The following is a 25,984-nucleotide window of genomic DNA, read 5'->3' on the forward strand; positions in this document are numbered from 1 at the left end:
ATGTGTGTGTGTGTGTGTGAAACTCTGAGACTGTTTTCCAGCGTCTCTTTATTAAACTCTGGCGATGGAGATTTCTTTGTGCACACTCAACATTAATTGCCGTTTTTGTCTGTCTGGTGATTTTTTTGATGATTTTTTGATGATTCCATTTTTTCTTAGATGAGGTTTTCATTTGATCTGTGTGTGTGAGTGTGATTTGTATACGAGTCTGTATTTAAATCCTCATCCACTCTGCAATAACACTTTGCACAAGGAAAATAAATATGAAAACGTTTGCTGCTCCAGAGCGTCCAGACACAGGCCAATCAGCAGCTCCGCGTCAGAGCTGAGTTTAACTGGATTGTTTGAACTCTGCTATAAATAGTCTGATTTAAACTAGTGTCAGTGTAGAACACATGCTGGTAGCCGAGTGAGTGAGAAAGCCACGCCGTGTTAAACACGAGCCGCGTTTTCATAAATAAAGCAGTAATGTTTGTTTACAGATACGCAACACAGAGTGAGCATTTTCATCATTCAGCCCAATAAATAGCAGTTCTGTAACATCAACAGTGATTCAGCAAGAAAAAATAAACTCATGAACATGAAAACAACAGTTACTGAAGAAGAAGCATGTAAAAGGTCTAAATGTCTCCATTATGTACATATTCAACCATTACATACTTTAAAATGATGGTTCTTTAAGGGTTCTTTTGTGAAGGGAATGGTTCTAGTGAGTTCTATATACTCTTAATGATGGATAAAATGGTGGTTCCTTATGGGTTCTTTAGTAAAGAAAATGGTGCTATATAGAACCATTAATGCTCAAAGAACTTTTTGCATCTTTGGGTTCTTCAGATTGATGGAGAACAGGTCGTATATGTTTCTTTGTAGAACCTTTTGAAAAGGGTTCTATATAGCACCAAAAAAAGTTCTTCTATTATTAAAAGCTTGACATTGTAAAAATAGAAAAAAAACATTTTGGTGCTATATAGAACCCTTTTCAAAAAGGTTCTGTATAGAACCATCTGCAGCACAATCTCCATCAAACTGATGAACCCTTTCATGATGCAAAGAACCCTTTGATCATGCAAAGTGTTCTTTGTGTGTTCATGGTTCTATATACAGCCATTTTCTTTACTAAGGAGCCCTTAAAGACCATCATTTTTGTGTGTATAGAACAATGGTTCTTTGCATAATGAAATGGTTCTTCAGAATGTGCTGTATATGGTTCTTGGTTAAGTCCTTTTTTAAAAATCATTCTATATAGCATCAAAAAAAGTTTCTTCTACAATAGAACATTTTTTGCTTTCAAAAAGAATGGAACTTATTCTCCATCAGTCTGAAGAACCATTTGCCATAGAACTCATGGTTCTAATTAGAACCTTTCTTTTTATTAAGGAATCCTTGAAAAAACAACGTTTTATCTGTGTACATTATACATTTTGTGAACCCTTTGGAATTTTTGGAATTTCATCATGAATGGCTTCTAAAATATGATCATTCTAGTATAAAAATTGATGTATGAAGTTATAAAAGTTTTCTTTAACAAAAACCTTGTATCTCCATTTTTGTTATTTTTCAGTTTTTGACAATTTAAAAATACCTACTGTCCTTTACATTGTGTGTAAGTTTCATGATAAATGGACCAACATAAATGGCCCAAAATTACTTGGAAAAAAAGTCTGGTTCCATTGAGTTACATTAAAAATAATAATAATGTTTTTTCCTTCTCCTGTAAAGTTACCATTTTGGAGATTCAAGGTTTTGTTCTGACAACAGCGATATATGACGTAATTATTGACCAATTTGCCTGAATAGTCACGGTTATTGAAGGAACACTATGATCTGGTTTAGTCTAACTTTTCATTAATAGACCAAATCAGAATGTTTGTAAACATAAAGGTCAGCTATTCTTCTGGCTTGACAACTTGCATTCAATCAACATGGAAGCAACTCAATTTACAGTACAATTTACTGTAAATGCAAATGGAAATTTGGCAATAATAGTAAAATCTTGTTGTGTTTGAGGTTATGATGTCAATTGTACCCTAGTACATAATGGCATTTACTCAAGTTTTAAGTTAAAGATAAAGTCACTAAGCACTATTACATCACCAATACATGCGTCACATTGGCTATGTTTACACAGCAGGTAAAAGTGGCCCAAATCTGATTTTCTCACCCAATCCGATTTTGTGTTTGGCTGTTCACATTATCTTTTAAATGTGACACTAGTCTGAACAGATCAGCTCCTAAACCAACCCGCATGCGCAAAAGAACAATGCTTTACGTGGCTTGTCCAGAGGTAAACAGTCATGCTGGCCAGCGAACCCCAGGCGCTCCCAGAGCTTTCCGTTTCATCATCACTAGCATCACGGGAGAGATTATAAAGTTCCAGTGGTTGACAGCTGGGCTCATCACTCACAGTGGGTTTGAGTTTGCTGTATAAAGGGCTCGTTATTTGGCCACAGCCACTTCTTTGGTTCGTGTCCTCGGATTCTTTAAACTTTTTTCTTCTGGCTGTGTTCAGCTGTTTCGCTCGAAACCTCTTCAAACACAAAGCGGTTTGATGAGTCTCTTCTAATGTTTTGGTACAGAAACATCAGACCAAATGTTTATGAGTCTCAGCAGTGTGAAATTATGACGAATGTCGAGTTGAACTGGCATAAAAGTTGCATGAATTCCGATCTGGCTGTTCAGATTGAGTCGCATTGCTGCAGATCGGATACGTATCGGATTTCAGTACCACATATGAAAGCGTCTCAAATCGGAATTGAAAATGTCAGATTCAATGCATTTTTTGCTGTTCACACTGACAAACAGACACACATCTGTGTCGCAAATGAAGAAAAAGATCAGATTTGGGCCACTTTTACCTGCTGTGTAAACGTAGCCAATGTGACCTAGCACTAGCAAGATGCTAATGCTATTAGCATTTATGCTAGCCTCTGCTGAATGAACATTTTTTCCTTATTGCTTATATTCCTCTCAAGAAGGTGGGAAATGAACTAGAACTAGAACCATAGGTTCTCATTTGGGTTAGTTCTTGATTTTGAACATGCAGTGCAAAAACACCCTTATGAAGCGAATTCTTCTTCATTAAACCCTGCAGTGAAATATGTGACTGCTTCATATCGATGATTATGTGACAAAAAATAAAATAAAATAATCAAAAGTAGTTTTAGAAAGCGTTGACTTGGAAGATCTGTTTAAAAAGCCTGGTTAAATAACTCTCATCATTAGTACAAAGTTCTGTTAGCACTACAGGCGCTATCTATATAAGTTCTTTGGGATGTAAAGCTGATTTGTCCTATAACTTAAAAAATGAACATCATGTTAGTCTTTATTGTAGTTTAACGGACACATTTTCTTTCTCATTTTAAAATATTTTGGGTTCTGTTTTAGTTTCAGCTCCTGAAACATTAGCAACCGACAGAATGTCATAGAGTTTGTTTTATCACCCCCCCCCCACACACACACACACCTCCACCCCCCCAACTGCACTGTTTTCAGGTCTTTATCCATAAATAATGGTTCGGCCACTTGGAAGAGAATCTGCAGCTTCACCATAACATTCGTGGGCCTTTTTTATTTATTTATGAAGGGAAAAGTCCACTGGGAGAGAGGCCTTATTTACAGTGGGGCCTATACACAAACAGAAGGGAAAAAAACAAGCGGCAGTATGTAAAGCAGCTTAGTGAATAAGAAATGAAAGCAAGCTATACTGTCTGCAAAACGCATTTACATAAACCAGTGCGCTGGCACCAACACTGAGTAAAAATAAATAAATAAATAAGGCTATTTTTTATTTACTTCATGAAGTGTTAACAATTCTACGTTCAGTAGAGATGTAAGGAACATCTGACTGAAAGTATCAAGTTCAGATTTTTAGGATTACACTGTATAAGAACTTCGTTTTAGCCACCAACCGCAGGAGTGGAATTCAAGGCTCGGCACACCTGCGAATTTGTTGTGCCCATTCAAAACTGCAGTCCTGCAGCCACTACTGCGCATAAACTAGTGGGTTAGCCCACCGTTACTAAAAGCTTTTGAAGGATGAACAATTACAGCAGTAGTGGTGCACTTGCGAGTGATAAACAGCGTCAACTGTTTTTATTACCATTTTATTTACCACATATCTGGGATGTGCTGGATCAGGATGCGGCTTATTCTAGTACAAATTAAGCCCTGACGAGGACAGAGATTATGATGTGCTAACAAAATCAAATAGCCTGATTATCAGCTCTCCACAATTAAGTTTAACCCCTTAAAATCCCAGGCTTATTATTCAGTAACTACAGGGACTGCGGTAACACTTTACTTGCAGGGTATCTATATAACACATTCATAACAACTTACATGACAGTTTGTAACATGTTTGTGAATGTTTAAATCAACATTTAAAACGTGTACATGTTTTACAGGACATTAAGATGGACTACTATGTCATTTCACTTAGATACATTTTTTTTTCAAAATAAAAGTCCTCATTTTTTATTTTAAAAAAGTATATTACTTAAATCTAATAATCCAAAAGTATATTATTAGTAAATTACTGTCCATATACTAATCTAGCATGCAAATCAAAAATCATTCTTCTTAAGAAAAAAAAAATAAAAAGAAATTGAAAGTATATGGGACATGCATGTGTCAAAACACTTAATGACCACAGGGGTAAAGCAAGGTCATTTTAATTTTGGCTGTCCAGAAATTAGGTGTTTCACTGAAAATAATATGTTTTTTTTTTTTACATTAAAAATTAGACTTTTATTTTGAAAAAAAAGTCTTTCAGTAAAATGACTTAGTAGTCCATATTAATATCATATAAAACATGTCTGCTTTATGAATGTGGATTTAAATATTTATGAACATGTTATGACATGTTTTTGTAAGAAGTTATGAATGTGTTATGTAGACACACCAACAATCCGGCCTCACTGCCAACAATCAGGCCGAAATTGGACCCATCTGCAATATACAGAATTAACAAGCATTTATGTTTCTGTATGACTGAGTTAGTCCCACCAGAGTTTGCAGAAGACCAGCCCAGAGAAGTCCAGATCATCGAGGACGACACGGCCACTCTGCCCGTCATGGTGTCTGCCAATCCGAACAATGTTAGCTGCGAGTGGGTATTCCAGGGCGAGAAGGTGGTTAAAGGTAACAGCCGTTATAACATCTCAATACAAGTTCACACACACACTCTCTTACACCCACTCACACTCTGCCATATGTGCGCTGAATAAAACATTGGCAGGCTCTGTGGCACCATGGCTGCCAGATGTGGTCCTGCCTGGTGTGTTAATGTATGCAGGCTAAATGAGGATTGCTGTCATGCTGAATGTTACACAGCGTCTGCAGTCTGCACCGCTCCGCTGAGCGCTTCTCATCAGTTCAGGCCCCTCTGGATCCCGCCCTCGCCCCCCACCCTTCCACACAGGCCTGCCTGTAGCCCAGAAGGGACACATACTGCACAGGACAGCTGTGCGTGTGTACCGACAGTGTTTATGATTTAACTGTGAATACTTTATATGTGTCAGTGTATATGAGTGCACTACTGAAATTCATTTGATTGCTTGTACCACCATTCAGAAATTTAGAATCTCTGTTTTCATTTATATTAAACCAATATTGTTGCAGATACATGTAAAAAAAATAGATTAGATGTGTCCAGAATGATGAACAGCATTGTAGATGAGTCTAAAAATGACTAAGCTGAAGAACATTGAGAATTAAGTTAGAATAAAATTATTATCCACAACTTTTTTCCTGTAATGGCCAAAATGTGGGCCGTATCATCAGGAGACCAGCAGTTCAATCTTCAGTGATACCACAGCCAACCATGGCCAGGGGTCCAAGACAACATAACTGGCCACACTCTATTTGAGTGGGCAGGATGGTCCTCCCTCCTGCCTCCATCATTCAGGGCAATGCTAGGTAGCATGGATGTCTGTTAGCTGATATAAGAGGATTGGTGGTTAGTGTTCTCCTCCAAGTGTGTTGAGCTGTCCAATGAGGTTGCATTAACAGTGGTTTGCAAAGATGCAGTGTCACTACATGGGTCTTGGGGGAGGTACTATGCTAGCCTTTACCCAGCTTGGGCACATCTTGTGATAGTGGAAGACCGTGATAGTGGAAGACCTAGCTAGTGGGTGTAATTGGCTATGACTAAATTGAAGAGTGACAAAAATATGTATATTTTTTCTATATTTTCTAATTAAAAAAAAAATCTCCATTTTTGTCATTTTTCAGTTTTTGACATCATTTGAAAATGTTGCCCTTTACATTGTGTGTAAATGTCATGATGAATAGACTAAAAGAAATGATTCAAAAGTACTTGGAAAAAAATCTGGTTCCATTGACTTACATTAAAAGTAAAGTAAGTTTTTTCCTTCTCCTGTAAAGTCACCATTTTGGACATGAGGTTTTGTTCCCAAGCAGCAATATAGGTTGGCCTGTGTTTGAGAAGTGGTGATCACTTACCATAAATAGACAAATACAGTGTGCTGTCTATTATGTAATAACGTATTAAGTATAAAAACTTCTAAAAATACCTTTGGATGTATGGATTATAATATTACTGTCTACACTGTATAAGATATAAGTTATTGCTGAATACAAAAGCTAATGATTTCTAGTTTGAGAAGTGATTCCAAGTTTTTGATTTCAAACTTTTAAGCAGTAGTGTACTTGATGTGTGTGTATGTTTGTGTGTGTGTGTGTGTGTGTGTGTGTGTGTGTGTGTGTGTGTATGTGTGTACAGAGAGGGATCATCGGTACCACTTTCCTGAAGGCTGGACGCTGGAGATCTGGAACGTGAGCAGACGTGATGCGGGGAATTACAGAGTGAAGTGCTCCAATGCTGAGGGAAAGAACAGCACCATCATCAAACTGGACGTCCAATGTGAGAACCCCATTTAGAACCAGTCACTACACTTCTTAACACTGCGTCTTCATTTATAGAGATTTAAAAGCAGACTTTCAGAGTCAGATGTATATACAAGCACACATAAATTTAAAACGTGCTGCGCTTTAACCACAAAACGTGCTTACGATGTGCCTGAAATTAACATTTGATTTACCAAGGCTCACTCATGAGGCTCAAGGTTTAAAGAAGCAGTGAAATAATGGAGCTGTCAAAAAGTTCCAGACAAAACAGAGATGGAAAATTCAGTGATGAAGAGATAGCGGTGTTAATAAATGAAGTTCTTTCCCACCCAGACATTCTTCAGGGGTGTAATTCAACAATATCAAAGAAAATAGTTTGTAAAACAGTTCGTACTGTGGCCGAGTCATGGCGTATTTTGTGACGCCTCTTCTCTCAGACTTATTATCTACATTCAAATACATACGAATGCGACACTACCTCGTTTTAAATGGTGAAGAGATATCCATGCAAAACCATCTGTCGTCAGTTTCTCAAACTTTAATGCAGCTGCAATTCCAATATATCCACCCATTATTGTATGATCCTCCAACAGTTCATGCAGTCCTCCCTTAAATGCTTATCTGTAAGAGGGAGCAAAGCAAATTTCACATTTTTTCGATGCCCATGGCCTACAAACTGGACGTCTAGGCTCGTGTGCCAGTTTTGTACGTAACATGCAGACAGAATACATCTGATTTGTGGCTGAAACTGCACAAAAAGCTTTGAACATCGGGCCCTGAAAGTTCAATGACAAAGAGGTTGAACTGTTAATAAATCGCTGCTGTCGGAACAAAACCTCGTATCTCCAAAATGGTGACTTTACAGGAGAAGGAAAAAACATACTTTGCTTTTAATGTAAGTCAATGGAACCAGACTTTTTCTCAAGCAACTTTGGGCTATTTCTTTTGGTCCGTTCGTCATGAAATTTAAACACAATGTAAAGGCCAAAAGGCATTTTCAAATTATGTCAAAAATTGAAAAACGACAAAAATGGAGATGCAAGGTTTTGTTCTGACAGCAGCGAAATACAGTTGTTTTCCAAAGCATTCTACAGGGGTGTAATTTAACTCCAATGAAATAGTAACATGGACTGTGAGCAAATATTGCAGCCACATGATTATTTCTCACAGATGTTCTTTTGATCCTGAGAGCTGAAACAGTGTGACTTTGGTGGAAATTGTCCCTTTAGCATGTGTTTGAGGCTGGTGACTTGGCTTGGCCACTATGACTGCTGCAGCTGTTAGAGGAAGAATGCATCAGAGTTAAGCCTAAAACTGGAGCACAATGCTGGTTTCAATGCTTCTGAAAGTTCAGTGATGAAGAGATATTAATAAATCGCTGCTGTTGGAACAAAACCTTATAGCTCCATTTTTGAGTTTTTGGCATAATTTGAAAATGCCTGTAGTCCTTTACATTGTTAATAATTTTAATGGTGAAGGGACAAACAGACCAACATGACTTGGAAAAACGTCTGGTTCCATTGACTTACATTAAAAGTAAAGTAGGTTTTTTCCTTTTCCTGAAAAGTTGGCATTTTGGAGATACGAGGTTTTGTTCCAATAGCAGTGAAGTGGAGATAAAGAGATATTGTTGTCTCACAAGAACAGATACTACTGTATGTCTATGCCTAGAGGAAAATCCATGCAAAACCAGCCACCATTAGCTACAGACATTTTAGGAAATTGAGCGGAATATAAAATTAGCCACACCTCAAAGATCTCCACCCATTTTCTACGTGATCCTCTCACATTTTGCACACTCCTGCTTCATATACATATGCATATTTTTCCATGCACACAGCCCGGAAACTGCATATTTAGGCTTATATGAAAGTTTCAGAGCAGAATGAAACCAATTTGCATGTGAAACTGGCATAAAGGACTGACTACTTTGAGCTTTCAGTGTCACAACCTCCTCCCAAATCAAGCACTTTCTTAACACTGTTTCTTTATTAATACAGTTTACAAGTCAGGCTTATAAAAGAAGTGCTATAAATCTCACCAACTGTGGCTGATCTGTGACAGTTAAAGTAATGGATTTCCTCCACTTTTGTAATCATTATATTTGCTTGCAGGGACATTATTTATATCTATCTCGGATACAGAGATGGTGTGATTTTAAAAATAACCAATACTGTTGTGCATTTGGTTACATAAGGCACTGCAGTGAAGCATCCTTTAAAAGGACAGTTCTGCCAGGGATATAGACACATTCTTTATTATCACTTACTTATAGTGGGCAAATTATTTTGTGGCGGTTTAAACAAAAGAGCGAGAGGGAGAGGGAGAGCAGAAGAAAAAAGAGAGCGATACTGGCCTGTAAGCCGTCTCTTACCTCCTTAATGATTTAATAATAGCCCTGCTTCAAATCTAGGCCTGCATGGTCTAGCAAATCCTCCATCACTAATGGATCCCTACGTCCTGGTACAATAGCAGTCGACAGTGGTAGATATTCATTATGTATGGGCCGTTTTAATAGCTTTTACGGATGGCCCTGTTTTTCCATGTAGGAGCTCCTCTTTCATCGGTTTAAGACAATGGGGAAGCGGCTCCAGTGTGTCAACACATGAGGGGTTACACAAGTGCTAATGGGCCGCTTGGTTAAGAACATGATTCCAGTGGGAGCGGAGAGAGGGATGAGAGAAAGAGGAGGAGAAAATGGAGGGGCTTTGGGCCCAGGCTTTTAGCCCACATTCTTCTGGGGAGTGGCTGCTCATTTGAGGCCTGATCATTTGTTGAGAGTGCCTTTAATTCCTCACTGTTTGTGCAATATGTGTATAAATATTGTTAATAACCATTTCAAAATTAACCTCCTTTCAGTTATATATATATATATATGCTGTCAGAACATTAATTTACATTACATAATGGCATTTGGCAGATGCTCTTATCCAGAGCAACTTACAATTTCATCATTTTATACAGGTAGGTGAAGGTAGCGTTAGGAGTCTTGTCCAAGGACTCTGATTGGTATAGTGTAGGGTTCTTACCCAGGTGGGGATTGAACCCCAGTCTACAGCATAGAAGGCAAAGGAGTTACCCACTACACTGTATCGACCACAAAAAAGGCCCAAAATTACTTGGAAAAATGTCTGGTTCCATTGACTTACATTAAAATTCTGTCTCCTGTAAAGTTACCATTTTGGAGATATGAGGTTTTGTTCCAACAAAGTCACCTAAACACATTGTTTAAAATGATTGATCTGAGCAATAAGTGGTTTGTTCGTGTAAAAACACCATATATCAACAGAATAAATGCAAATAAAACACAAATACAGTAAATTAACAAGTATGTCCTGTTTATAACAGAGTAGTTGACACCTGTTGAGCTAGTTTGAAAAGCACACTTTTGTTCCAGATTTCTCTTTGATGCCCCTGGATAACACAAGTTTCTTAAATTCCATCACCAGCATATTTGATTTAACATAATGAAGTGTTGATGAAATAAAACGAATCACATAAACCACATAAGTACAAATAGTGCTGGGCTTCCTTGAGTAGAGGTTTTGAAATGGTTAAGCAAACACATTGAAATAATGTAGAAATACATAAAATCCTTTTTTATTATTGTTATTTGTTTTTATTCTTTGTATTTTTATGAATACACACGCTGCCTAGATGAACAGCGCTTTGAATCTAATTTTAATTCTAAGTTAACTTTACACCTAACATTCTAACGTCAACCCAAAACCTTACCCTAACCCTGACTCTGCTTCTAATCCTTACCCTGATGCTAATCCTTAACCTAATGCTAACCCTAACACTGTTGAGAATCAACTGAAACTCCCTTCTGCCACAAAGAAGGTGTAAACATTTCAAAAAATAGGTGATGTAATCTGTAAATAAACATAAAACATTATTGTTTACACTAAATAATGCAGTACTTCATACTTTATCGTATGTTATATGGGATATCCATAATATATGGGCTATTTTATATAGTAATATGCAAAAATTCATACTCTTCCAGTTAAATTACATGTGAAAATAAGTTAATATGTCTAATAATATGTCAACTAATCATGTATTGATCAACTAACCATGTAATTTATCAGGTGCCCAAACTTTTGCATATGACTGTAAATGTATCTGCAACAAAATTGGTATAATATAATTAAAAATAGTCATTCCAAAGTTTTGAACAGCATTGTATGTGTTTTCAGTTGGACTCCTGAAGGATGCCATCAAATTATAATCATGTTTATAAGCAGTTCTTTTAAAATTCATAAATGTTAATAGATTTTAAGCTGATAAAACAAAGTTAAGTGCATTTTTTTGTGAGTAAAATGGGCCTTGGGTCACTAAAAATAGCTGGGATGATTCCGGTTGAACTGAAATGGTTGCTGTTGAACTTTGTGAACTTTACTTATAAACAGATTAAATATGACTGCTAGCACACTTAAGACTTCTAAAAAAAGGTGAATGAAATGAAACGCAGCAGCTGAAATGAGCAATTATTGATTCCTTCATTTATCAGACACACAGGAAGATGACGTCTGATGACGTTCACTTAGCATTTTTAGACCCGTTGTGTTTAAAAAGTCAAAATCAGTGAGGTGGAGGTTGTACCGGGATGCTAAGTAGACCCTCTAGCCACACCCAGAGGTCTGGTGTCAAAATACATCATGCACTTTACGCGGGTGAGATTACCCACTGCTACACAAATAAGAGTGTGATGAGGAGAAATGAACAGCAGTTAAATATTAAACAGCTGTGACGGTGTCTATAGGGATGCTGTGATTAATGTGTTATGAGTGTATTTAAAGCTGTCCACATCTCAGGGTTCCACAGGAGCATTTTTAGATGGTTCCAAAGTCATAAGAGACCCGTAATGTAGCAATTGTTAAAGGTCCCAGAATGAGAGCACTTTCATAAGTAATACGTAGATGCTGCACTTACTGACACAGCTGCAGACTGATGTAGCATCACATTTATGTCTGTTTTATTGTCTTAATGCTGCACTATTTAAATATATATATTATTTATTATTTATTTTTATTTTTTTTGCAAAATTGAAAGAAGTAGCATTATGAAGTCAATAGAAAAAAAAACAAAAAAAAACAGGATAAAACATGGAGTGTGTGCTCTGCTGCAGGTCACCCTCTAAATCCTGAGAAGGGTCAGGATCAGGAGTTTTTCAGACCACATCATACATCTTTATGTTACTAGCATCTCCAAAAGAAAGCCTGGCTTGATATTTAGTCTCAATGCTAAATCAATATTATCCTGGTGAAGATATGATGACAATAGTAGACAGTTCACTCACATCCTCAGAAGACACGCCTTCACCAAGTTTTGACTGAGTTCTTTAAGTTCTCTTTCAATGCACTCCTCATTCATCATCATATTCATCATTACAAAATGTTGTTCCACACGTTTCATGTAGTTACGTACTTCCACCAGAGAGGGCTCCAAATCTTACATAGTGCAGCCTTCATTTTTATTCAGTAGTTAAGCTACTGTCTTAAAAAAAGGTTGTTCTTCAACGGTTCTTTATTACATTGAATAGTTTTATTTAGAACCACGAGTTCTATATAGAACCATTCCATGCTTCATTGTTTGTATGTTGAAATGGTTCTTCACATTGATGGATTCTTGGATTGTACATGGTTCTATATAGAACTTTCATGAAAATAGCACCAAAAAGGGTTCTGCTGTTGTTATGATGTCAAACTTGTAATAGTAGAAGAACATTTTTGGTGAGCACTTTTGAATCATTTTAAAAAAGGTTCTATGTAGAATCATATACAACCCGTGAATCCATCAATCTAAAGAACCATTTTACCATTTTAAGCATGAAATGGTTCTATATAGAACTCACAGTTCCCCTGAAGAACCATCTCTTTTAAGAGTGTAGCTAAACATTTTTAAGCTCATTATTATTATTTAACTCATCAGCTAATGTGGCTAATTTGCCCCCCCTTTTAACCCATTTATACAATTTTTATTCAAAAGCTGATAAGTTTTTATGAGGTGGCTAAACAGGCACATTTACAGAAATGTTTATTAATGTCATTACCCTCTCAAACTAAGCTGAATACAGTAAAGATTCTATAACAGCTATGAACTGCTATTAAACTAATGTGTAAGTTCTGTACATTCTTTAAAAAGATGGTTCTTCAAGGGTTCTTTGGTAAAGAAAATGCTTTTATATAGAACCATGAATACTCAAAGAACTTTTTGCATGATTATTGTTCTATGATGTTCATTGAATTGTGAAAGTGTTCTTTAGATTGATGGAGAATCTGTTGGATATGGTTCTATATAGAACCTTTTTGAAAAGGGTTCCATATAGCACCAAAAAGGGGTCTTCTATTGTTACGACGTCAAGCTTGTACCTTTGATGCTACTCTTTTTGGTGCTATATAGAATGCTTTTCAAAAAGGTTCCATTTAGAACCCTCTAAAGCACATTCTCCATTCATTTGAAGAACCCTTTCATGATGCAAAGAACCCCTTTAATAATGCAAAGAGTTCTTTAACTGTTCATGGTTCTATATAGAACCATTTTCCTTACTAAAGAACCCTTGAAGACCTATATTTTTAAGTGTGTAGATGTAAGAGTGAGGAACCGAAGTGTGCTCCTACATACCTTACTAACCTTAGAGTCGACATGTTCTTATGTAGCTCTGACTTACTGAGGTTCATACAGAATTCATTGATAGAACTTCTCCTTTTCTTGACTCAGTTCAGTCGTCCTCATCCTGACCCTGACCTGTTTCAGTAGCTCATATATAAGGCAAGTGCTAACGAATAGCCTTCTACATGGTCTTGGTTAAAACTGCCTCCGAATCATAGATTTCATGTTTAGAAGTCTAGATATTTTATTTATGTTGTATTTGCTGTGCTATAGTATTACATAATTACATGAATAAGACATGAATATGACAAAAGCCAGATTTCCATCCAGCTGTTACATTCAAGCATGTAGCCTAACTGAAATGGCACAAAACGCATTTTGTCAATTAGCCTGCATTTCCATCAGCTGAATACACTATAATACACCTCTCTATGTCATATTTGAGGAAAAAAAAATAAAAAAACAGAAATATATAATATTGAGCTTGATTGATTACTGTTTTTGTTTTCATATTATGGCCATATTTTACATTGTAAAAGCGCAACAACTAACGGCTCAGGAAATGTCCATTAATCAGCTGTGAACTTAATGGCTGTTTACCTTCTTTATTTTTACAAGATTTTTTTTTATTTCTTTGTCAGTTTAATCATACCTGCTGCCTTCTATCATGTTTTGTAGCTACGGCCAGGCAAAAATAGAAATATGAGCAGTCATCTGACTTTATTTTAATCATATTACATTATTTATCACCTTTCTTCTTATTAGAGGTTATAAACCTCAAGTGAGCGTGCAAACTTTTATTTTGGTGATTTTATTCATTATTTGCTGTTTAAGCCAAGTCTTTTTTATCCCATGTGCCAAAATAGGCACATCAGTGGGAAGCTAGCTAGCATCAAACTACATTTATGCACCCTATTTAGAATCTGTATCAACAGGTTTAAGTTCACACTTCTGACTATTTCAGTTTTAATATCAACAAATGTCTAAAACAAAACCAAAATATAAAGGATGTTTTTTTTTTTCTTTCCACAACTTAAGACTGAATACACAACAGTGCCATTCATAAAACCCAAACCATAATAAATTATATCTCCTCTTCTGCTTATAAATGCAACTGTGGTATAGATTTAAAGTTTAAAGTCTGTATTTCCACAGAATTTCTCTGCTTGTGGTGAGCAAGATCTAAAATTGCGTGCTTTGCTGTCCCTTGTTTGCTGTGAGTGAGAAACGGTCCATATAAAATGACTTTAATTAAGGATTTGACTGCTTTTAAACCTCCATCTACTAATAATGGTGACCTCTAAGAGTTCAATCGTCGGAAAAAGACATCTATGACTGCACAGCAAACTTTGGGCAGCAACTTGCTGGAAGTAAGAAATCAATGCAGTGCATGGATGGCAGCACAGAGCAATAGACTTTGTTGAAAGCTTGTCCTTGGAGCTGACACAGAAATGGAAGAGCAGGCAGTAGCTGACTCTAAAGCTGAACGATCATTCGGCAAACTTCATTACCTCCACACTGTTATGTTATACTATATACCGCTATAGAGTTTTTAGTGCCACCGCACAGAATGGGATGGGACAATGCTGATAAATTTAACTTAAATAAACTAATTCAACCTCAAAGCAGTTCTCCAAAAGAGGCATAACCCAGCCAAGGGGCAAAGGAGAAAAAAAGGAAAAATAAATCAATAAATTGTTGCTTCAGCGCAGGAAACATTGCTCATACGGGCAAATGCTGTCTGTTTTAGTAAACAGTGAGTCTTTACAAAGGCTAGAAATGTCCAGGCCAGCGCTACCCCTATACAAAAGACAGGGAGGGCGTAACACAACATTCAAGATGTGTAATGTTATGGGTTTAACGACTAATAATTGTTCTTAAACTTCATACTCAATCAAAACCCCTAACCTAAGTGTGTGCAGGTGACGTGTGTATCAGTGTGTACAAAGCTAAGGTGAATGTGGTTTACTGGAGTAAAGCCAGCCTACGTCCACCTCTCCAGGCCAGCCCAAGTGCAGCCCCGCAAGGACGGAGAGCACAAGCCTGTTGGTTCCGTTCAGACGTTTAACAGTGGGTAGCTGGGACAAATTACCCACACCAAACAACAACCCAGCAGAGGAGGATGGCAGCCGGCTTTCCCATTTAAGTTCGGCGCCAACTCACTTTCCGTCATGCCGACTCTCTCCCTCATGACTCTGTATTTCTGGGGCTTTTATGCTCCCCCAGAGCACCTGGAGGCAAGCTAGTGCCCCCCCAGTGGATGAAGTGTGTAATTGACAATATACTGTCTAACTAAGTGTGCCCTACCTATCCTAACAGTCAACACTTCCAATCACTGGTTAACTGCAAAGCCCACCCTCCTCAGACACAATTAATCCCATAAACACTACTACCACTAAACCACACAACAATAACAATAACAGTCTGTTTTTGCACTAGGAGTGCAGCACATCCCAAGAGCGAGACCACACCCCCTAAGCTCACCACAGCAGCGTAGTAACAATACACTAAGGTCCAAATATCAATATTTATTATTATGTGGTTCTAAAGATTTTTATGTGAGTGAAGCCTACAGTTAGACTAATAGATTATCAAAATGATTTCTGCTTTAATCCACATAACAATGCTGCTGCAGACATGTTGTTACAGTTATTACGAATAGTTGGATTGTGTAGTGGATAACACACTTAGCCCATTAAAGGGAGAATGGGGTTCCCACTGTTCAGAGAGGATACAGAATTAGTGCTATTTCATACCAATAAGAGTTACTGGATAAAACTCCTAATGTTGCATTCACCTGGCATTGTTAACTGCTCTAGATAAATGCGGTTGTTAACTATATAAGTATAAAGCCTATTTCAAAAGGCCCATATCCTACATTTTTTCTTCTATTTAAATTTTAAGTTTTTCTGATTTTTTCATGGTCCACTTATACATTTGTGTGGTTTTGTATTCCAAAAATGGTCATAATTAATTTTTACATGACCACTGTCCAAAATTTGTATTTATTTATTTTTTAAATTGAACATGTTGGACAAAAACTAAAAGTGTTTGAGTAAAACAAATAACCAAGCATTGTTTAGAGTATAAGACCAGTCAACTTGACACCTATGAATTTATTTGACATTAATTAAGGATTTGACTGCTTTTGAAACCTCCTTCAACTAATAACGGTGACCTCTAAGAGTTCAATTGTTGGAAAAAGACATCTGTGACTGTAAATTCTTCAATTCTTCATATATATATATATATATATATATATATATATATATATATATATATATATATATATATATATATATATATACATATTTATTCAAACAAACTCTCAATATATGTGTATCTTCTTCAAGTCCTTTAGAAAAGCAGCCCATGTTTCTACTAATAAATGTTCTTCAGAGACATAATTTGAATCTAAAATAGAAGATGTGTTTTGACCTCTGCATAATATAATTTAAATTGTTTTGTTACTCATTTTCATGTCTTCACTGGTATTTTCACTTTATTACTGTTAGTTCTATTCATATTTATAAGAAAAGTAAATACTTTTCCTTCAGTTCCACTTCAGTCCTTCACATTTAGTTCCTAATTTGTTTTATTGGTTTAATTTCATTTTGTTGTGTTGGTTCAACTCACATCTCTCACTTTGGAGCTTTAGTTTTTTTTATATTGAAGCAAAATGATCTAAAAAGAGCCAAACAAACTTTAGTTCCTACAATGATAGATGCCAGATGTGCTAAGAGGTTCCACTGCGGTTCTATGGGGAGCTGGAGGGTGATTTCAATGCAGTATCAATATTTTTACTTCAGTTTAGGTTGCTCTGTCTGCCTTAATGGTGAATAGCATTGTTAATATTACTTTCCAAATATATCACAGTATTTTGGTATTAGATGATTTTTAATTTTGCATTGCAAAAGTTGCATTGCAACTCCAAAGCTCCGCCACAGCTAGCGGGGAAGATCACACTGACAGTGACTGATAGAGTCGCTTAGCTAGCCCGGAAAGAGTCCCTGGCTCGGGGAAAGTCTCACTGCTCAACTTCGGTCTATCACACAGGCAGCATCCCTGGAAGGCCTGAAGGATGAAAATGTCCTTAGCTACAAAAGATTAGCATTTTCCTGCAACCAAAACCACCAGTCCAGGCAGCCTCATAGCTGTAATGCAGCATCACCCAAGTGGCCAGCCCAAGCAGTCACATAGCTGCAGTGTAGCGTCAATCAGGTCCCTGGTCCAGGTAGCCTCATAGCCACAGTGCAGCATCACTCAAGCAGCCAGTCCAGATCAGTCATAGCTATGATGTAGTGTTACCCAAACGGCGAGCCCAAAAAGCCTCCGAGCCATGCTTGGAAAGTAACTCTCAGCCGCTACCTCGGTGGATGTGATCACAGTCTCAAGCACCTAGCAAATTACATAAACAGCAGTGGTGAAACTGTGACTGTTAGAGCTTGGCCTTCAGTTCAGGCCATAAACGTCAAAAGTTAAGATATAAATAAGATAAAAACCTCTGTGATACAGGTTTTCTAATTATATGTTTATGCTAAGCCAACACTAGAATGGTTTTTGGCCATTCTATATTAAACACAGACATTTGAAGCTTTTAAAAGACATTTCATATGTGTTTTTGAAGCTTGCAACATATAGTAACATATATTTTACCTTGTATTTATCAAATTTACAGTGACTCTCATTAAAGCACCCATTATTAACAAGTGCCTAAAACCTGGTTAGACTGCAGCATGTTTTCACAGTCAGTGACGTGTACAACTTCCAGAAGGCCTAGACGATTTTATCCCCCCACCTGCCAGGAAATGGTCCCACCTTTTATAAACCAAAATCATAATCGGTTGATTCCACTGTTGTTTCATAACTCTGTTGGTGGATAATTACGTAAGGCCTTCAGTTAAGCTCCTGAAGGCCTAACCAGTGGGAGAGCTCGCTTGACTGTACCTTAGAAACCACTGAGAAAAAAATCCTGATTGGACAATATTTCAGTGGGACTCTTCAAAATCATAACTCTTTTGACTCCAGCCAAATCTAAATGAAATAATAGCAGTACTACAAAAATTGCAGAGTTTAAATAAAAGTTTGTAATTAAAATGAGCTCAAAAATTACACACAGCTAATTTTAGTTCCCAGAAATGATTAGGCTTCCTCTGAAGGCCTTAAAGCCCTGAGGGTCCTCACTGCATTGCGGTTAGGTTTTTGTGATCTATCAATACTGCTAAATATAAAAATCAATACTGTTGCTGGTAAATAGATGAAATATGACCCAGCACTAACCCTCCTCCTGTGACAGTGAGTATGCATTTGAACCTGTGTTTGTTGTACAGATGCTCCGAGTGTGAAGATGAAGAAGGACCCAGTGTTCGTTAACGTTGGAGACACTGCAGATTTGATGTGCGAAGCTGATGCCAACCCCATCAACTCTGGCATGTTCTCCTGGAAGTGGATGGTGAGTGACTCCTTTTTTCGGTTCCGCTCTTTTTCTCACATTAACAACATCTTTTTCAACTTTCCTCTCCTTCCCTTCCTTTCTCTCCGCTCTCGCTCTCACTGTCTATTTGTCTTCCTCCGACTTCCCTCTCTTCCTCTTTGTCTCCTCTTCTCTTGGCTGTGTCGGTGGCACTCTTTAGCGGCGGGACACGCCATATTTCACTGCTCTAACTATCTCACCTCTCTGCAACACCTCCGTCCCAAATGGAGAAAAATAGCTTTCATTAAAGCAGCTTTAGCAAAGGCCACATTTGTCAGTGTTAGCTGAGATTGTGCCGTTTTAGAGCTTTTTTTTCCTGTTCAAAGCGCACAACCATTGTCCTTCTGGCGTTTAGGCCACAATTCTAATATTGTAAGCCACCCTCCATGTTTGTATAAGAGGTTGTGTTTAATATGTACAATGTGCAAAAGTCAGAGGCCACCATTTATTTTTTTTTTAATTTCCAGTCAAATGGCTGTTCAATTCAATTTATTCATTTTTAAGGGGGTGTTTTTGAGGAGATTAGATATAAGATCACCCACCTGCATGAGGAAAGGGAAAGTCAAAGGAAAAACGAGAGTTTTCGAAAGTAAAATGTTAAAAGATACAGAGAAAATGAGACCACCAAAACTGACCAGATAAACAGGACTTAAAACTTTCATCTTTGAGAGAAAATCAAGCTCCACTCTTGTGTCAGATCTAAAAAAAGTAATAGATGTTTCTGTCGATCCTTCCACTGTGAGGACAACTCAACGCTATGAGTCTAAAATTATAGAAAAAGAAGGAAGAACAAAGTAGAAATATTGCAATTCAAACAAAGAGGCTGCTGGTGTTCACAGAACAATGGACTGACCACCCCAGAGTCCAGACCTCAATATCACTGAATGTGTTTGGATTACTTGGATTGTGAGAAGCAGAAAATATAACCAACTTCTAAGACTGAACTTTGTAGGTGTGTAAAAATATCCCTGCAGATTTCTTTGAGAAACTGAAAGTGAGTCTCCTGAAAAGAGCAGAATCTGTAATAAAGGTAAAGAGTGGACACAATAAATATTGCAAATTTAACAAATTGATATTATATGTAGTTGTGGGACTTTGCACTTATCTGTTAAATATTTATTTTCTTTTATTTTTGCTGACTCTGCAAATATATATTAATAATTTTAGCAATAATAATTGCTGTTTTCACTGAAGCTTAAATAAAACTTGGGAAATCTCTGACTTTTGAATGGTACTGTACGTCTTGGTAGTCATACATTCTCTAAAATGGCTTAAGTGAGTAAGTTTTCAGTCAGAAGAGCCACAATTTGGACTAAAAAGCTTTTAATGAAAGCAATAGGATATGCAAATTAAAAAAAAAAAGTTCATAATGTTTACTAAAACAGTAACATCATTGCTGTGGTATCAGCGCAGAGCACATGATTCTGCTGTGAGAAGTGTGAAGTGCTCATTTATAAATCAACCAGCAGAAAGGCACATAACATACAGCCAAACGTGGTGGTGGTGGTGGTGGTGGTGGTGTTATGTGTGAGTGTCACTGTCACCTCACAGTGACACTCACATATAAACATCCCACACCTCTAACACAAAATATCATAAATAGCACATAACACATCTTTTAACTAACAGACAACAACATAAACAACAACTCCCTCTTCTGAAGGGTATGCGCCTCCCATGAGCCTCCTCACATGGCCCTTCAACACAGTTGGCCCTACAATATGGTTTAAAATATGAGAGCCAGAAAAATGGTATAATTCTTCTGTACACATTTCATGCAGTCCTTGTACTGCAATGTAAAAATGTTTTGTCTGTTCAAAATCATGTGGTAACAAACAATTGAACTGATTTCATTCAAGTCAAATAAATGATTTGAATGAAAAAACATACTTTATTATTATTATTTTTTTATTATTGTGTGCAAGGGATGCTGATTGAGGTTGTGAAGATTTTTCAAATCCTAATTCTTTGAAAAAGTTCTTTAAAAGTTCTCTCTCTGAGTATATTTACATTTTCAGCAGACGCTCTTATTCACAGTGGCTTGTATTCACTATAAGCCAACCAAAGTTAGCAGAACCCAAGTTTATAAAGCCAAAAGTCGGAAGTTTGTAGAACTTACAGGTCTACAATTGATCACACATACATATCATTGCAGTTGGAACACAATCTTGTATTTCCAAAAGGGGACCTTTATAAGAGAAGGACAAACATTCCAAATATTTCAATGGAAGATAATGTAAACATATGTAGAACTCACTAATGTAGAACTCAATGTTTCAGTATCACAGTTGATTTTTTTTTTTCTTTTCATTTTTCTTACCTCAACCCAATTGTTAAATTGGGATTGGGGGTCTTTTCTAGTAGTGCTGTTCCAGTCTAGTCAGGGAATCAAAATGATCCTTCGGATGCAGAGTGACGTGTTATCCACTGAGCTGTCCTCCTATTACTTCACCTGTTGCGTTATCCCTTGAACATTTCATTCTGTTAATGTGGATTATCATGTTCATACCCAGACAAGGACAGGGTCACAAGACTACTGCAAGTGCCGGGCACACAACTGCCCACAACAGTCGTACATTAACAGGAGTTCACATGCATGTTTTGGTACACCAAGACACTTTTTTCAGTTCTTCTCAATGGGAGAAATGTGTTTTGCTCACCGTTTTTATGCACTGGACATCTGCAGAGCACCTCAGGCACCCTGAACTGAACAAAATCAACACAATGTGGCCAATAGCCAACATCATGACTGTTCTGTTTTGTTGCTGTTTTGTGCTGACCAATCAGATCAAAAGTAAAGTGGGCCTTTGGTTGCAGCTGTAATGGTATATGTTTCACTCACTGAGTACCATTAATTGTAAAATTTTACAGATCCAATAATCCTAAAAAACATCTTTATTAAAACAATAGCTAACTAGCACAACTGAAAACAGTCACAACATGATTGTTGCTTAGCAATAGGAAGATGATGCTTCACCTCACAGGAAAATGACATTAATTCATAAGGGCTAATGCAAAAATACATATTTCTGCTGTTTGATCTGGGTGATTTCTCAGTGCTAAGGCATTTTTTTTTTTTAATGTAAGAAATGTGTTGTGCAAAATTTTAAGTTTTTATTTGGTTTGTTTCCCAAAATACTTCGAATAAGAAAAATACATGAATATGAATATAAACAAATAAAAAGATTTATTCTATTTCAAGAAAACTCAATTATAAACTTTTTGTTTCAGGTTGTGAGGCTGATAGGATTAAGTTAGCTAAATTGCTTGCTATCATGTGTGTTTCCACTGTCTCATTAGAGGGTTAGTGGTAGCTCTGGCCCTTTCGTTTAACATTCATAGCTGAAAATGAAGTCTTTTTTAAGTAAATATTAACCTTATTTGTGTCATAATAATAATCATATTGTGTGTTAGCCTACCAACTAAGTTACATGTATTAGTAACCAAAGAAACTTGATTTGACTTTATATAGACTTTATATAATCACTCGTCTCATGATGTTGCACTACTTTGGATAAGCTGTTGTTTTTGAGTGCAAAATGTTTATCATATTTTTTTTCTAAATTCTGCCTACTTTTTATAGTTTGAAACAAACATGCCAGGATATCTGCAGCAAACTGAGAAAATTAAATGTTAATAGAGATTTGATTTGACTGTTGATTACACTGGAGAAGAAGATAATAATATAATGTTATATAAAAAAGAAAATGAAAAACAAGCAAACAAAAATATCAGAAGCTAACCCAACAAAGGGGTTCAAATGAACCCAGTGCTAAGTCAAAGTAACCATATTTTGGGGTAACTCTAATGACCCAGCCTGTTGAGTTGATCATATAACCCAGTGATGCTGGGTCAGATTAACCCAGCATGTGTTCTGTTACATAGTGACTCAGTGCGGGGTGATAAAAAAAACACTCAAATTGGGTTTAATTTTAACCTGGCATTATTTTGAGTGTATCAGGACTTGAAAGCCTGTGAACCAGCAGGGCCCCAAACATAGACTGTATGTAGTGCTGGAAGTCAGTTCAAGTTGCACAGACGGTCGTCAGTCAGATTTTTTTTTTTTTTTTTCAATAAAGTTTGCCTCACCGCTTTTAGCATATTGGCATATTATTGTTGTTCTGACAAAACAATAATAAGCACCTAACAACCCAAACTGTGCTTTAGATGAACTCATGCATACGGTGAAAGAAAACACAGTAACGCGTAGAAAGCTCTGATGCAGACACATTTCACTCTGGCCAATGGGGACATCTATGTGTTACAATGTAAGATTTAAGTTTTAACCTCTTAAGTGGCCCAAAGTTTTATTACACACTTCTGTAATCTAAGAATAGCTCAGCCAGTTTGCAATTCCCTGTAGTTACTGAATACCTTAGTATGTAATTAGCCTGGGATTTAAGGGGTTAAGAGTTAGTGACCATGCGCAAAATCTCAGAATATTGTAACTCTTTAAAGCGAATATGGAGATTTTCAGGGCCATAAAAGTGGAAAGTTTTTGACTGTCCCAGTCAATCAGCTGACCTGAGATCAGTATTGTTATTGTGCTGGATGCTGGTGGTTATTCCTCTATGTGTGTGTGTCTGTGTGCCTGTCTTGCAGGGTGAGGGGGAGGTGGAGGAGCTGGGTGAAGAGAGTGAAGATGGTGCTACTGGCATGTTGACTCTGTTTGAGGTGACCCGCGCTCAAGCAGGACCTTACCAGTGCACAGCTGATAATGACATAGCACCCCCTGCCAGTGTGGTGGGACAGCTTATCGTCCGCTGTGAGTTTGACCCTTACAGAAACAAATTGCTCAAGAACTGCTTCATTTACTTTTAAGCTATCAGCGAGGTAACTTCAGCTTCAGCATAATTTCATAACAGCTCATAATTTTACAATATTTTATTTACCTGCAAGTTAACTTCTGGGTCAAATCTATAACACAGATACAATACAAGTCCAATATACACCCAAAAGTCTTTCTAGCTTTTTCCTCTGAGATGTCGGAACTTTGGTGTAAGTATTTGATTGCATTCAGCCACAAGAGCATTAGTAAGGTCAAGTACTGATGTTGGATGATCAGTTCTGGATCACTCCAGCTCATCCAAAAGGTACTGGATGGAGCTCCATCACTCCAGAGAACACAGCTCCACTGCTTCACAATCCAGTGCTGGGGGGTTTTATACCCCTCTAACCAACACTTGGTGTTGGGCATGGTGACTTTAAATATGTAATGTAAAACCTCCCCATCTTCTGGTCTCTGTGTGCTGCAGTTGCACCAGAGTTGCAAAAGGGTGCGCAGTGGAAGAAGGTGGCCAGTAGAGGGGATGGTACCACTGATGTGGACATTCTGTGCCAGGCAGAAGGCGTTCCACGTGTCACCTTCAGCTGGGCCAAGAATAATGTACCACTGGACTTCAACAACCCCAGGTATGCAGACATACACCAGGAAGATTTACATCATGTAGATTTGAAGTGTCCGGGTAGAGACACAAGTGGACAGTTTGAACATTACATAACATATTAACTAGAACTGGTAAGGGAAATGTACCATGAATACAGTTAAAATGACTAGAACTGTCTTTGTCCTGAACACTAGACCATACACATAACACAAGGAAGATATATATATATATATATATATATATATATATAATAATATATATATATATGTATTTTACATTGTGCATAAAATTAATGATGAATGGACCAGAAGAAATGGCTCAAAATGACTTGGAAAAACATCTGGTTCCATTGACTCACATGAAAAATAGTATATGTTTTTATATATATATTCTAAGCATCGTTTTGTAGCTCGTTTAAGACGTTCCTGCCTGGCTTTAAAAACGTCAGTTCTCACACTTTCCTCAAACTATGTTGAGGTGTTCAGTTATCCTTAATAGACTTGCTTCTGTGTCCTTTGACGCTATTGATGCTATTATCTATAAACATGGACTAAAGTACATTACATAACTGGAAGCAGAGCAGTTAGAGGAATGATTACCACAATCTGGATGTCAAAAGGAGTTTCATGTTTATTATTATGTTTATTGTCTCATAATTATCTACTCTTCAATAACGTGTTAATCTGCCCTCTAAGAAGTACATCCTGCTATTTAAGCATGAGATTCAGTGCATATTACATTTAAAATAGCCTCACTTGAATGCACCCTTAATGTGCTGATGTTGGTCAGCTGGTTGTTCAGGTAATGTGAGCTAATATGTATAATTTAATATTGGCACTATTTTAGATGAAAATGTCCCTGTGTGATGTAAGGGCCATTCTTGGTCTGTATATGTGTGTAGGTATATCGAGCGGACGGTCAGGGAGGGGGCCATCCACACCAGTACGCTGACTGTGGTTAATGTGAGTGCAGCGCTGGACTATGCCGTTTTCACCTGCACGGCCCGCAACAGCCAGGGGGAGGACAGTCTGGACATACAACTACTCAGCACCAGTACAGACACACACAAACACACACACACACACACACACACACACACACATACACACATACACACATTTTTTTTTATAAAGTCAGAACCTATTTTTATATGTGTTATAGATCATGTATTTTCAATAATATGTCCCATATGTAACATACATGTGATATATAGAGAACATATTATTATTGCATATAGATAATAGAACATCATGAAAAACACAGATCATGCATCAGTAATCTGCATTTTCGAAGCATCATGTTCAGCAAATTTCAAATGACTTTTTTATGTTTTCATTTTAGTTTATTTTCTGTTTTCTTGGGAGAGAGAAGATGTAAGTTTGATGTTTTTACATGAGAACTTGAGGAGAGAATGTTAAATATCCAACCAACATCCAACATAAAACCAGCTTTACTGTTCTATCACAGATAGAGCTATCAAAGTGTCGCAACATCAGGGTCAGCTCAGCTTTTTCAGTACTTCAGTATTTGCCAGATAAGCTTGAAAGTGGTTTTGTTCCAGTCAGTCTGTAAAGCGTTTCACAGCTCACCTTGTTTACTGAATTGTGTTCTGTTCATTTCTGGATAATTCTAGTTTGTT

General features: G+C 37.1%; 1 protein-coding gene across 1 annotated transcript in view; it reads left to right on the top strand.

The window, feature by feature from the left end:
* The window catches only part of nphs1 (NPHS1 adhesion molecule, nephrin), a 170,866-nt gene that overhangs the window by 116,854 nt on the left and 28,028 nt on the right, over positions 1–25,984 (top strand). The window contains exons 16-21 of the mRNA XM_036565266.1: positions 4,999–5,139; positions 6,743–6,883; positions 18,816–18,937; positions 23,561–23,723; positions 24,214–24,370; positions 25,247–25,398. Coding sequence (XP_036421159.1) covers positions 4,999–5,139; positions 6,743–6,883; positions 18,816–18,937; positions 23,561–23,723; positions 24,214–24,370; positions 25,247–25,398 — 876 coding nt within the window. The remainder of the gene's footprint in view (positions 1–4,998; positions 5,140–6,742; positions 6,884–18,815; positions 18,938–23,560; positions 23,724–24,213; positions 24,371–25,246; positions 25,399–25,984) is intronic.

Source organism: Colossoma macropomum, unplaced genomic scaffold, assembly GCF_904425465.1.
Source record: "Colossoma macropomum unplaced genomic scaffold, Colossoma_macropomum, whole genome shotgun sequence".
NCBI lineage: Eukaryota > Metazoa > Chordata > Actinopteri > Characiformes > Serrasalmidae > Colossoma > Colossoma macropomum.